At 39.5% G+C, this 13,237-nt stretch overlaps 1 protein-coding gene across 6 annotated transcripts in view; it reads right to left on the bottom strand.

Moving 5' to 3' along the window:
• The window catches only part of CTBP2 (C-terminal binding protein 2), a 288,894-nt gene that overhangs the window by 21,387 nt on the left and 254,270 nt on the right, over nt 1-13,237 (bottom strand). For all 6 annotated transcript variants that reach the window (XM_060768612.2, XM_060768611.2, XM_060768613.2 and 3 more), the window contains 2 exons: nt 5,592-5,798; nt 131-345 (listed from right to left, as the gene is read on the bottom strand). In XM_060768612.2, the coding sequence (XP_060624595.1) occupies nt 131-345; nt 5,592-5,798 (422 nt within the window). The remainder of the gene's footprint in view (nt 1-130; nt 346-5,591; nt 5,799-13,237) is intronic.

Raw genomic sequence — 13,237 nt, 5'->3', positions numbered from 1 at the left:
ACATACAATTACTCTTTGCATCTGCTTGATAGTACAGCTCTGCCAAGAGGAATTCCAGCACTCCACAGTCACATCTTCCTAGACTGCAGTTGGAGCCCGATAGACAATCCCACCTTCCATTAGGAATTACCTGCTTAATCGTAAAGTCATTGATAAGGTGGTGATTGTGTTCATTGAGGTTACAGTGTAAGGACACACAGTCACTCTGGTAGAGCAGATCCTGGAGGGTGTAGACCCGCTGGACGCCCAGGGACCTTTCTATGCCATCCTGCAGGTATGGGTCATAAAAGATCACATTGAATCCAAATGCCTTGGCTCGAACTGCAACTGCTTGCGCAGTGCGACCTAAGCCAAAAGAACAAAAACAGAAAGGCAGACAGTTGTCATGATAGGCTTGGCAACACGGTAGCAGTGCATAAATCCCAAAGAGTGCATTCAACAGTCCCAATTGCCACAACTTGCTGCCAAAGTACACTTTCTCCAACTACGTTAAAGGCATCCATGCTGCACTGATTCTCTTTTGTATTATCCCTTTGTCACGACTGCTGAAATGCTGCACTTGCACAGGGAAATAAAGTGGTACAGTGGTAATAGTACAGGAGCCTCCTTGTGAGTTTACTACTCTCTCAATGCAGTGCAGGAACCTCTCTGCTTTTACTACTCTCTCACTGCAGAGAGCCTTTGCTATTTTCTCAGCTCTGTTAAGTCTTTGGAAATGCACTGAATTGCAGGGGTTTTGTGTGTTATAGCCTTCCAAAGCTGAATTTCTTTAGTAAGGTGAGTATTTTTCCAACTTTTGATGCCTTGTCTTCTGCACTCAGAAAAAAAATGTCTCCTTGCTTTGCTAATTTCCAAGCAAACTGTTTTTTAAAAATACATTAAAAGAGGAGGATGATATTCTGCGGAGCCCCCAGTGGCGCTATAGGTTACACTGGTGAGCTGCTGAACTTGCTGACCAAAATCTGGGGAGTGGGGTGAGCTTCTGCCAACCTAGCAGTTCAAAAACATGCAAATATGAGTAGATCAATAGCTACTGCTCCGGTGGGAAGGTAACAGCGCTCCATGCAATCATGCCGGCCACATAACCTTGGAGGCGTCTACGGACAATGGTGGCTCTTTGGCTTAGAAATGTCAAGGTAAAACCTTTACCTTATTTAAGGCATTTTCCACGCAATTCCTAGAATGTAACTACGAAGTCAGAACTCTGTTGTAGTTACACCTAACAATGCCATCCTCGCCCTGAATGAAGTGTTTCTGAAGCGCTACAGCTTGGAGCAATGGGAATGGCGTTTTCTGTACTCTCCTAGTTGTAGGCTCCTTCAAGAACAACTGCCTATTCTCCACATGCCCTGTAACTAGGAGAGCATTGAACACAACATTCCTCAATCCCTTGTTCTGTAGTGCTTTGAAAATGCTTTGGTGTTTACAGGTTTGAAAAAGTACATTTTTGAGGTTGCACTCAGTCATTCATGACCATAAGCATAGATCTCAGCAGTTATGGTACTACACAGCCATCTTATTATTTTGTAAATGCTGAACAGGATGGCAGTGTTTACTTTTTTAATGTTTGCATGCTGTCCCGTGCCCCCTCTGTAATCTACCCTTACATAAAAATTATAAATAATATAATGACTATAATGTGGAATAACTAGGAAACTACTTTAATCATAGAGAAAGATCATCTGTCTTATGAAGACTTCCTGCCTTTGAGGAGAAGAAGAAGGGACAAGCAGAAAAGACACATCCATTGGGAATGGTTCTATTGTTTTTGGATACAGAACAGCCTAGTCAGATTATTCGGTATAGAAAATGTTGTGGTCCACCAAGAATGCTGATCCATACGAGTGTCTGGAAAACCTCCTATTGTTGCCAGCTGCTTAGTGCTCAGAGCTAAAGAGTTGTCAAGCTCAAGGACCAGTAGGCTTTATTTTTCGCTTGCACCGTTCAAGTTTGCTCTAATACCATAGTTTTCAAGTCGTTCCTGACACAACCAAAAAAAAAAAAAAGGAAGAAAGAAAGAAAGAAAGAAAGAAAGAAAGAAAGAAAAAGCTATATTCCTCTGTCCTCAAAGTTGTAATTACAAAAAGTCTTTCTTCATACCAAGGGCACAAATCATCATATGGGTATCCAGATACTATTAGATTGCAAATCCCAGTAATGCTACCCGGAACAGTCATTGGCGAAGAAGGCTAAGCTGAAGCCCAGCAACATTTGGATGGGTGCAATGTTCCCACCCATTTTAGACTAAAAGAATTCATGACTATGTATCATGAATATACTAATAAGAAATACCGAGTTAATGAGAGACACTAAAGCCATAAATAATTAAAATGGTCCTTTACCATGGTTTCCCCTTAATTCACTTTATACAATATATTCTATTTATTCGTAGCACGATTCCCAGATCTGCACATAACTTATTGTGGAAACAGGAAACAGTGGAAAACAGTAACCCTACTGAAATAAATGACTTCTGCCAGAAGGTGTCATAAAATTGCTTTGGAGAACCTAGAAAAAATATAGAAGGTATCTTCTCTCTGAATTTGCAAAGTCCTCCAGGGCAATGCTATGGAATCTTCTGGTCAAAACAAAACACAGAGTAACAAGGAGGACCTCAAAAAATCCTAGAAAGAACATATTTTGTCCTAGGTGAATAACTGAAACTGCAGGAACCAGGGGCCATAAGGTAAAGGTAAAGGTTTCCCCTGAAATTAAGTCTGGTTGAGTCCAACTCTAGGGGTTGGTGCTCATCTCCATTTTTTAATCGAAGAGCCGGCATTGTCCATAGACATCTCCAAGGTTATGTGGTTGGCATGACTGCATGGAGCGCCGTCACCTTCCCACTGGAGCAGTACGACTTCATGTACTCACATTTACATGTTTTAAAACTGCTAGGTTGGCAAAAGCTGGGCCTAGCAGCAGGAGCTTACCCCGCTCCCCGGATTTGAACCACTAACCTTTCAGACAGCAAGTTCAGCAGCTCAATGGTTTAATCTGCTGTGCCACCAGGGGCCCATACTGTATTTCATTAATATCCTGCTTTTCTCCGGGTAAAGGTTTCAAGGTGATTTAAAATCATGAGTACAAAGTACAATTAAAAAACGACTAATCTAAAAGTTAAAAGAAAACCATAGTAGAATTCTGTTTAAAACACAGAAGTTTTAAAAAAGCATGTTTAAAATAGAACAATATGTTGTTGTGAGTTTTTCAGGCTGTGTGGACATAATAAGATTTATATTATTTTATTCTAAGCTACCCTGAATCCCATTCATAGGAGAAAGGTGGGATTATAAATTGAGCAAATAAATAATGACTTTGTTTTTGAATGCCAAGATACCCCTGCTGTTGCCTTCCTCAGCATCCAATTTAAGTTCACCTGGAGTTCTTTTAAGGCACTATTTGTGCATATAAGAGAGACCTATTCAAATATTTCCTTATTTGTAGATTCACCAAGAACACCTTGCTTTGTGCCCTTCTTTTCATCTCCCTCCCTGCTGGTTGATCTTAAATCTCCAAGAGACACATTCTTAGGACAGACCGTCTTACTGCTGACTTAGCTGAAGGTCAAACACAGACCGTGTAATGCAGCGTGTACAAGGGCATTACTCAAATCTGCTTTTAGAATATAAGCAGCTATGGCATTTTTCAAAAATGTCCATTAACTGTTTGCCATTGCACTTCAGAGGCGATTAATGTGAACAGACGTTGCTATGAGGACGCTGAAGCATGCCTCAGCTTTCATAGGCAATGCAGAACTATTGATGGGGCAGTGCCAAATTCTCATATTGGAGAAATAAGGGCTGGGCGGAGGCAAGCATCAGAAACTGGTTGGCAAGCTGATTTCCTTTGCATGAGGCAGGTCTTCCCCAAATATCAGGGTGCTGATCTTCAGCACACATAACAGTTACTAAAATCTTATCTTCTAGCCACATCCAAGTCTCTGTGGGGCCTCTCAATTCCCACCTAAAACAGATATGATGTTAAAGAAATATTACAACAAAGGATTTTGGCACAACAGTAATGACAAACCCCTTCTGAGCCTTATTTATTGTAAAAGCAACTTGTTTGCTGGAGGATCCTCTCCCCCCCCCCCACCTTTTTCCTTCTGCACTCTTGCTGAATGGCTATTTAATTGGGCATGACTAAGACAACTGTCATGGTTTGGAAGCAAAGGTTTAATAAGGCTCTTCTGATAAAGAGGGACAGCTGCAGTGCAATCAGCAGGTCATTATCCACAATGTCATTCCAATTCAATGTCACCGCCTGAGCTCAACTACCCGACTCCTACATCAAGACAGGAGTCTTCTTTTACAGAAAGCAGAGTGGAAGCCAAACAAATAAGCCTCCCTAATGGAAATGTGGTTTGGTGAGGCTATAAATCGAGGGAAACCCCTTTCCTTTCTTGACTGCCATATTTAGACACACTCAGGCATTCCTTGATATCAAGGGCTTATTAACACTTTTCACCACAGTGCTTGGCACAATCTGCAAATTCAGATGCAAGCACCAATGATTACGAGCCCACCTAATTTGTTCTGAACACAGAAACTGCCGGGGTGGGCAGCAAAGAGCCTCCTAATAGCTATTGTAAGTATAAGGCTGACCACTGGGCAGCAGCTTAAGTATCTCTACTGCAGGCTATCACACTTCCTGATTCTTCACAGGATAATCAGGAACTATGAACTCCTTATGACCAGGTTGTGTGTATCTAGGCACGGGCAATCCATGGTTCTAAATGGTTCTAAAGTACTGACAAAACTAAAGTTCTGGTGGTGAAAATTTCAGCACTCTAACAAAACTTTCAAAATTTCATTATAAATGGCAGTTCCTAATTGGCTCTGTCATAAAAATTGGCAATCATGAAATAATAATGAAATTTTGAAAGTTTTGTTAGAGTTCTGAAATTTTCACCACCAGAACTATAGAAGCAAAGCACCAGCGCCCCCTAGTTTTCACCACCAGAACTTTAATTTTGTAAGTACTTTAGAACCATTTAGAACCATGGATTGTCCACGCCTAGTTACATTGTCCTACTATTATAGACAACCTGAATCCCTTCAACTCCATAAACCAGACACAGGAACCTTTATTAACATGGATCACAGTTTCCATCATTCCTTACTAGTGCCACTATCCTGCTGAGGATTCCAGTAGTTGAATCCTAAACATCTGGAAGGTCCAAAATAGTTCTCTTCAATAGTACCTACTCGTACCACAAATAATATGTCCTCAAATGGGATAAAAGTAGTGGGAGTGATGACTTTTAGTGAAGAAAGCTAGAAAGGAGAATCAAATGAATCACATGAGTATGGATGCTTTTCAGGCAATGCGAATTTACAATTATCAAGTCTCACTGAAGAATCCACATTTAGGTCTCCTTCTAAAGCAGTGGTTCTCAATCTGTGGCTCCCCAGGTGTTTTGGTCTACAACTCTCAGAAATACCAGCTAGTTTATCTGTTAGGATTTCTGGGAGTTCAAGGCCAAAACATCTTGGGACCCACAGGTTGAGGACCACTGTTTTAAGGCCTCCACATTTTATAAATATCAACATCTTCTTTCCTAAGTTCTCCCATAGAAGCCACTAACATACCAAATCCAATCAGGCCAAGTGTTTCGCCTCTAATGCGAGCTGCGCCTGAAGCCACCTCCCGTATCTGTTCCACGCTTTGCACTCTGGTTCCTTCCCTCAGTGCCTGGTAGAGCCAAGTGTTCCTTCGGTAGAGGTTCAACACGTGGCACAGAGTGGAGTCTGCCGTCTCTTCTACTGCTGCCGAGGGGATGTTGCAAACAGCAATTCCTGGAATCATGAGACAGAAATACTTATCTTAGCAATCAGGAAAAATACTGTGAAATCAACATTTCTCTCTCATGTAATATTACTTTTAATAATAATAATAATAATAATAATAATAATAATAATAATAATAGCACACTACAAACAGAGGTACAACTCTGTGACACAAATGATTCACTGGAACTTATGTCACAAGTACCACCTACCAGTAGTAAAGAATTGGGGGGATCATAAACCTGCAAAGGTCGTGGAAAATGAACACGCAAAAATACTGTGGGACTTTCAAATCCAGACTGACAAGGTTTTGGAACACAATGCACCTGACAACATGATTGTGGAAAAGAAAAAGTTTGGATTATTGATGTCGCCATACCAGGTGACACTTGCATTGAGGAAAAACAACAGGAAAAACTCAGCCATTATCAGAACATCAAAATTTAACTGCAAAGGCTCTGGCATAAACCAGTACAGGTGGTCCAAGTGGTAACTGGCACACTTGGTGCTGTGCCAAAAGATCTTAGCTGGAATTTGGAAACAATAAACATTGACAAAATCACGATCTGTCAACTGCAAAAAGCCACCTTACTTGGATCTGTGCACATCATTCAAAAATACATGACACAGTCCTAGATGCTTGGGAAGTGTTTGACTTGTGATTTTGTGATACGAAATCCAGCATATAGATCTCGTTTGCTGTGACATACTGTGTTTTTGTGTCAGTAAAATAATAATAATAATTTATTTGTAACCCGCCCTATCTCCCCGAGGGGACTCAGGGTGGTTTCCAACAGAAACATGGCAAACATTCAATGCCAGACGAACAATAACCAATAAACAACCCAACTAAAATCAGTAAACGAAACAATGCAAGAACTTAACAAAAACAAAGCAAGATATTCAAATAGTTAAACAGAACATAATCAAACCAAACCAAATCAAATCAACCAGACTTAGACTTTCAAACCTCACTTCTCTAGAAGAGTGTTCCTTACACTTCTTTCTGCTCATGACCCTTTTCTGCTCAAGAAATTTTGATATATATAGGCACATAGAATAGGCATAAAAATTGAACATTTCCTGAAAACAATTCACCATTTGCAAGGCTTGCTAAACAGGCTGATTTTAGTTTTTGTGGAGTACAACTGAAGAATTTTCAACCCTGCAGTTTTTTGCTAATACATTTGTGTCAATTGGTGGCGTTCAGAAGCTGTTTACTGATGCCAATTTTTTTGTGAACCCAACACTGAGCTAAGGGGAATCCTTTTGCGGGCTGGGACCCACAGTTTAAGAAGAAGTGCTCTAGAAGGTATGTAGGTCAGTGTCCAATTCCTGAATCCAAGCTGCATGTGGAATTAAGTTACATTTAAAACGAGGTTGGGGAAATGTGGCTTGTGAGTTATGTGAGGTCCATAGAGGTATTTTTCTGGCTTCCAGGGGGTCTAAAATTATTCCAAAATGTGTGAGGTGTTGTGTAGGGCATTTTTACCATGTTCTTAGCGCCTCGGGTCTTGTTGCTGTTATTTTGCACTGAAATGTCCCTTGGACTGAGTGGTAGTATTTCCAATTTAAGTCCTGTGATATTATGGCAATAAACATAGTGAAAATGTCAATCACAAGGTTACTTGGAAGCAAAAAAAAAATAAATCCTATTTTTTCAGGTTTGCTAATAGGGAAGGATGTGGAACTCCAAGGTATCTGGACAAAATAATAAGGCCCCATAAAGTTTGCATGGCAACTCTTAGACTGGGTTCCAATACATCTTACTGTATGTTTCTAATATATGGCATTTATCCTTGAGATAGCAAAAGGGGGCTGCTTTCCTTTCCTTGTCCTGCCTACGTGCAGGAAGAGGACTTGCATTGCTCTCACAAGGTGATGCCTAGCCATGCACGTTACCAGGGCAGGGTTAAGACATGTAAGCAGCTTTGGCGAAGTGTAACCATGTTTACTCAACTTAATTGAATTTTGTCAGGCCAGGATTCCAAAGAAAGATGACCTCAGCACAATTTTCTTCCCACAAAATCATGTCCTAGCTGCTCTATGAAAGATGGCTTTGCCATTTCCCCCCTCCATTTATCTGCAGGGATTCAAAAGCAAAACTCATTCCTCTTCCCCAAATTTCATAGTTTTATCACATAAATAGACATTCAACAACCAGATTCTGAAACAGAATGCTTACAAAACACCGAATAGATAGTAATGCTTTGTAATATTTTTACATCACCTTTGATCCATACAGTTGAGAGGAAAATAGGTCTTTGCCCGACAATGCATTCCATTATGTATTATATTACATTGCAAGCCTCTGTTTATTTTGGAATTTCTCCTTTAACAAAAAACTCTCCTGAAATCATACTAGGTAATAAGCATGTTACAAAGCAGGAGAGCTGGAGGGAGTATAAAAATGACATGACCAGTCAAGCAAAAGTACAACTATTAATAGCCATCAAAAGCCTGCCATGGGCAAAATATAAGAAAAAAAGAGAAAAACAGGATGCAATTGTAATACATACATCTGCGAGACTGAAACACCTCTGACAGCTACATACATTTTTTCTCTATTACTGCTGGACTTTTTATTTTAATGTTGCATAGCTATGCATAGAGATTTCTTATAACCAGTCAGAATAATGGTCCATTCAGATTACTAGTGCCAATTTTGACAGGCACTTTATTATTATTTTTTCACATACACAGACCAAGATCCTGTATCGAGTGATGTACATGTATCACATAGAAACACGTATCCCCCACTCTTAATAAGGTTTAAACCCTTGTGCTGGTTATTACAGAATTTTATTACAGAACTGCTGACCTGAAGGTTGGTGATTCAAATTCGAGAGACGGGGTGAGCTCCCATCTGATAACTCCAGCTTCCCATGCATAGACATGAGAGACACTTCCTACAGGATGGTAAAATATCCGGGCGTCCCCTGGGCAACATCCTTGCAGACAACCAATTATTTCACACCAGATGTGACTTGCAGTTTCTCAAGTCGCTTCTGACATGAAAAAAAAAATGCTCACCTTGTAAGCAGTATCCTTCATTGGATGGGGAGGGGGGAATGAGTGAAGACATATTCAGTTATTTTCCTTTAGTAGTAGTAGTAGTAATAATAATATAACTTATTTATATTCTAGCCTATCTCTCCAAGGGGATTCAGGGCGGATCACCGTACACATAAACGGCAAACATTCAATGCCGTTTTGGACAGACAGGACAGAGTCAGACAGAACAGAAAGGAGGTATGTTGGGTTGACGTCCAGCGTTTTTGGTGCCTTGGAGGTTGTGCTCAAATCCAGCCACAGGGGGGTGCTGTAGCTCCACCGTCTACAAAAAGCCACCAGGACTTCCTCCTTTCACTGTGACAGCTATCTGCAGATACCTCTGAGCTTCCCAGAACATCTCTGCAGATGACATCCTTGCAGCGTATGCAGCTACAAGAAAATAACTGGATGCACCTTTCTAACCATCCTGCTCTCCTAGACTATGAAAATAGCTGTGTTGAAGTGGGTTGGTGAACTGTTTACAAGGTGAGCTGGATGTGTGTGCGTGATCAATACATGGTCAGTTCATAATTCTATTCAGTTTCCAGTTGGGGAACAAGGAGGAGGATGTTTCCACCATCCCCATCAAGCAAGTAAGTCTATGGCAATCAGAAGCATGACTCCTACTAGCTTTGCTCACTGGTGAGAGGGAATAGAATTGTGCATCAAATTGTGCCAAATGTAAGCCATCCTGAGTCCCTCTTCGAGGGTTGAGAAGGACAGGGTAGAAATAAATAAAATAAACAAATAAGACTCCCCTGTTGTGCAGGTGACAAGATTATGGAACACACTAATGGGGTGTATTAATTAGTTGTACTAATGGGGTACCCTTAGTTCAATATTGGGGTCTTGAAAAAAATTGGCAATGGTAAAAGATTTCTGAACCTCACCTAGTGGCTGTTTTAGACATGTACACAGATATGTTGTGCAGTGTTAACAGTGAACTTCAGCTGTATTTCATAAAAAGGAAAACCAGCCTATTGAGCAAGCCTTGCAAATGCTGATTTATTATAATTAATGTCTGATTTTTATACCTATATACACGAGGTCATGTAAAAATTTCTCACGCAAAAAGGGGTTCACAGTGGAAAAGTTTAAGAAGCCCTATTACACTGTGTAACACGATTATTGTTACTGGATTATAAATGACATTTCCCAATTGGTTCTATCATTAAAACATGAGAAACGTTTATTAAACTGCAAAAACAAAGTTTATGAAACTGCAAAAACAAATCCTGCAGCACAGTTTGCTATAGTTTTTCAATGAATATCTCATCATAGAGTCTCAACCAATTCAAGCTAATTTGTGGCAGCCACAAAAATGAAGTTTCAGGGGGAGAACAACTACTTTCAAGATAAGGACCACACAATTAAAAAGGAAATAATGCTTTCAAACCAGGAACAGCTCCCCCCCCCCAATTTTGTTACGTAGTGTTATAGAAGACATACATGATTATTACAGAATTTTGTCTGATTATGTGTATTTTAATTTATTGATGTTACGTTTAATTTATTGATGTTAGGTCTTAATTTGATGTTAGGCTTTAATGTTACATTTATTTGTGGGGGGTTTCTGGGATTTTTTGTTAGTATCATGTGTTTTATGTAGGCATTGAATGTTTGCCATTGTTATGCTGGAATTCGCCCTGAGTCCCCTTGGGGAGATAGTGCAGAATACAAATACAAATTATTATTATTATTATTATTATTATTATTATTATTATTATTGTAGTTATGCATCTATGTAGATTCTATAACAACACGGGACTAAAGGTCCCGCTGTAATGCAAGATTATTAAAAAATATTCCCTAGAAGCAGCTTGCTCTATTCTTGTAATGACTGCCATGCCATGCTGTAAAGAAAACAGTAGAGAATTCCCAAATGACTGAGAACATTTTTATGCAAATGATTCAGTGAAGTGTCTTGTTTAGAACGACTACTGCAAAGGATATGTGTTTCTTCAGTTTTATTAAGATTTACAATGAAGTACTCTGAAGCAATTAATCAGTCTAATGACACCCTATTGACAAACATATACAGCTGGCACCCTATAAAGATCAATTTTATTTTATATGCTAATGCGATGGTACTCATTAGTGGTAAAACAATTAACGATGCCGCTTGCAAACAGCTCACTAGCATTTTAGTAGGAGGCAGAAACGGCCAATATGTTATAATTCTTAAATCTAGTTAAGGATAGCATAACATAATTAGTTGTCTCTGTTTGTTCTCAGGCAGAGAGCGACTTTAATGCTAAGAGACATAAAATCAAGGGGGGAATAATGTCTCCATGATATGGAACAAAAAGGGAGTTTAAGTATAAACAATATGCCAACTGTTGAACTGACAATTAATAAGTCACAGGCTTAAATACACTATCAGAGTTGGGTTTTAGAACACCTCTCTGTGTAAGTATATGACGGTTATGTGATAAGAACTATGACTCTGTTATACTACTGGTGTTTCAGGACAATTCCCGCAAAATGCTCATCATACAGATGCTACCTGGAGTGTCTTCTCTAATAAGGATATTTCAGGTAGCGTAGAAATTGTGTTCAACAACATCTCCTGTTGATTGTATTTCACCATATGCTTGGTTTCAATGCAGCTATCAAATATGCCTTCTGGCAGTTTGTAGTAGTGTGGAAACAAAGCACATACAAAGGGCCAATCCGTGTAGCAAGACAGCATATGCTAGAAACCTAGTTTGAAACCATGGCAAGGCAGTTCTAAATCGGCTCTGCCCAGTGGCCATTTCATGATGTGGTGGCTGCTTAAGCAAATTTCCCTGACAAAGTCATGTCCCCAAAGGGAAGGCAAAGAGAATTGGGGGAAAGCCATGGAGAGAAAATGTTATTTCAGTTTATTAAATACTGACAGCAGGTCAAGTGCTCTCTTCGTGGAAATACTGGTGTGCATGTGCCGCTGTTGTGCATATATATCAAGGGACAAAAGATGGCTGTGCCAGGAAAGTTTACTCAAGTGGCCAACGAATCATGAAATGGCAACCAGGCAGAGCAAATGCAAAAAGGTTGAGCTCTGAAGAGAACATTACAAGTCAGCAACATGCCACCAATTCCTCTCTTGTTATATTAAATGATGCTGAAAGCATGTAACAGAATGTGGACAAGCAGTTGTAAATACACTTATGAAAATAATCAACACAAGGCATACCATGTAACACAATGAAGTCAAACTTTTCTAAATTGGAAAACATTGCAGATTTCCTGTGATTATTGGATTTAAAATGGTTGGTTTTGAGGTAAACCACCTTGAACTGCGTAGAGAAGCAGATAGGTAGGCTGATACACGAACAGACTGATACGGAACAGTGGAATGCAAATAAAATTGACATTGATGTTTCCCAAAACTTGTATCTAGAACAAAAAGTTTTGTGGATATTAAAGTACAGTAGAATCTCACTTATCCAACCTTTACTCATCCAACGTTCTGTATTGTCCAATGTAGTTTGCTTCCTACCCGGATCCATAGCTATTTCTCTCGGCAGTCAATGTTTTCAATATATTGTGATGTTTTGGAAATAAATTCGTAAATACAGTAATTACTACATCACATTACCGTGTATTGCACTGCTTTTTCTATCCATTTGTTGTAAAACATGTTGTTTTGGTGCTTAATTTGTAAAATCATAACGTAATTTGACGTTTAATAGGCTTTTCCTTAAATCCCTCCTTATTATCCAAAGTTTTTGCTTATCCAACGTTCTGCCTGCCTGTTTATGTTGGATAAGTGGGAATCTACTGTATATGAAAAACCTAAATACCTACAATAGTGATCTCCAGGCTCTTTGATTATGTGTGTGGTGGTGTTGGTGGTGGGCAATACAAAAAAATATTGTTTTCTCGTGTGTCAAGGACCTATACTATATTATGTCCTTTTTTTATTCCTTAGAACAGTGGGTCCTGTGGGTCCCCAGATGTTTTGGCCTACAACTCCCAGAAGTCCCAGCCAGTTTACCAGCTGTTAGGATTTCTGGGAGTTGAAGGCCAAAACATCTGGGGATCCACAGGTTGAGAACCACTGCCTTAGAAGCTTATCTGGGACCAAATAACTCTGGTTGAGGGACCATCACTTTGAGTCTACTGAACAGATCCATGTCAATAACAACAACACTCTTAAGGCTATTCTTAAACACGAAGACTTTCAAAAATTGTTTGATAACCCACAGGGACTGAATAGTAGCTTAATTATTTAAAAAAGCACAACGACAAATGGCTAGCTCCTCAAAGTGGATGGCAACTTTGAGAAAATGAAAAACTATCAGAAGTTCAGAAATCCAAATTTAGCTATGTGTGTTCACATCATTTATCGATGTCAAACCAAGTTTTCCTCCTTAATCTACATTTCTAGACCACGGTTTTAAAAAATGATG

Source organism: Anolis sagrei, chromosome 3 (assembly GCF_037176765.1).
Source record: "Anolis sagrei isolate rAnoSag1 chromosome 3, rAnoSag1.mat, whole genome shotgun sequence".
Taxonomy (NCBI): domain Eukaryota; kingdom Metazoa; phylum Chordata; class Lepidosauria; order Squamata; family Dactyloidae; genus Anolis; species Anolis sagrei.
The sequence above is the reverse complement of the archived record's forward strand: the minus strand, read 5'-3'. Positions and strand labels throughout refer to the sequence as shown.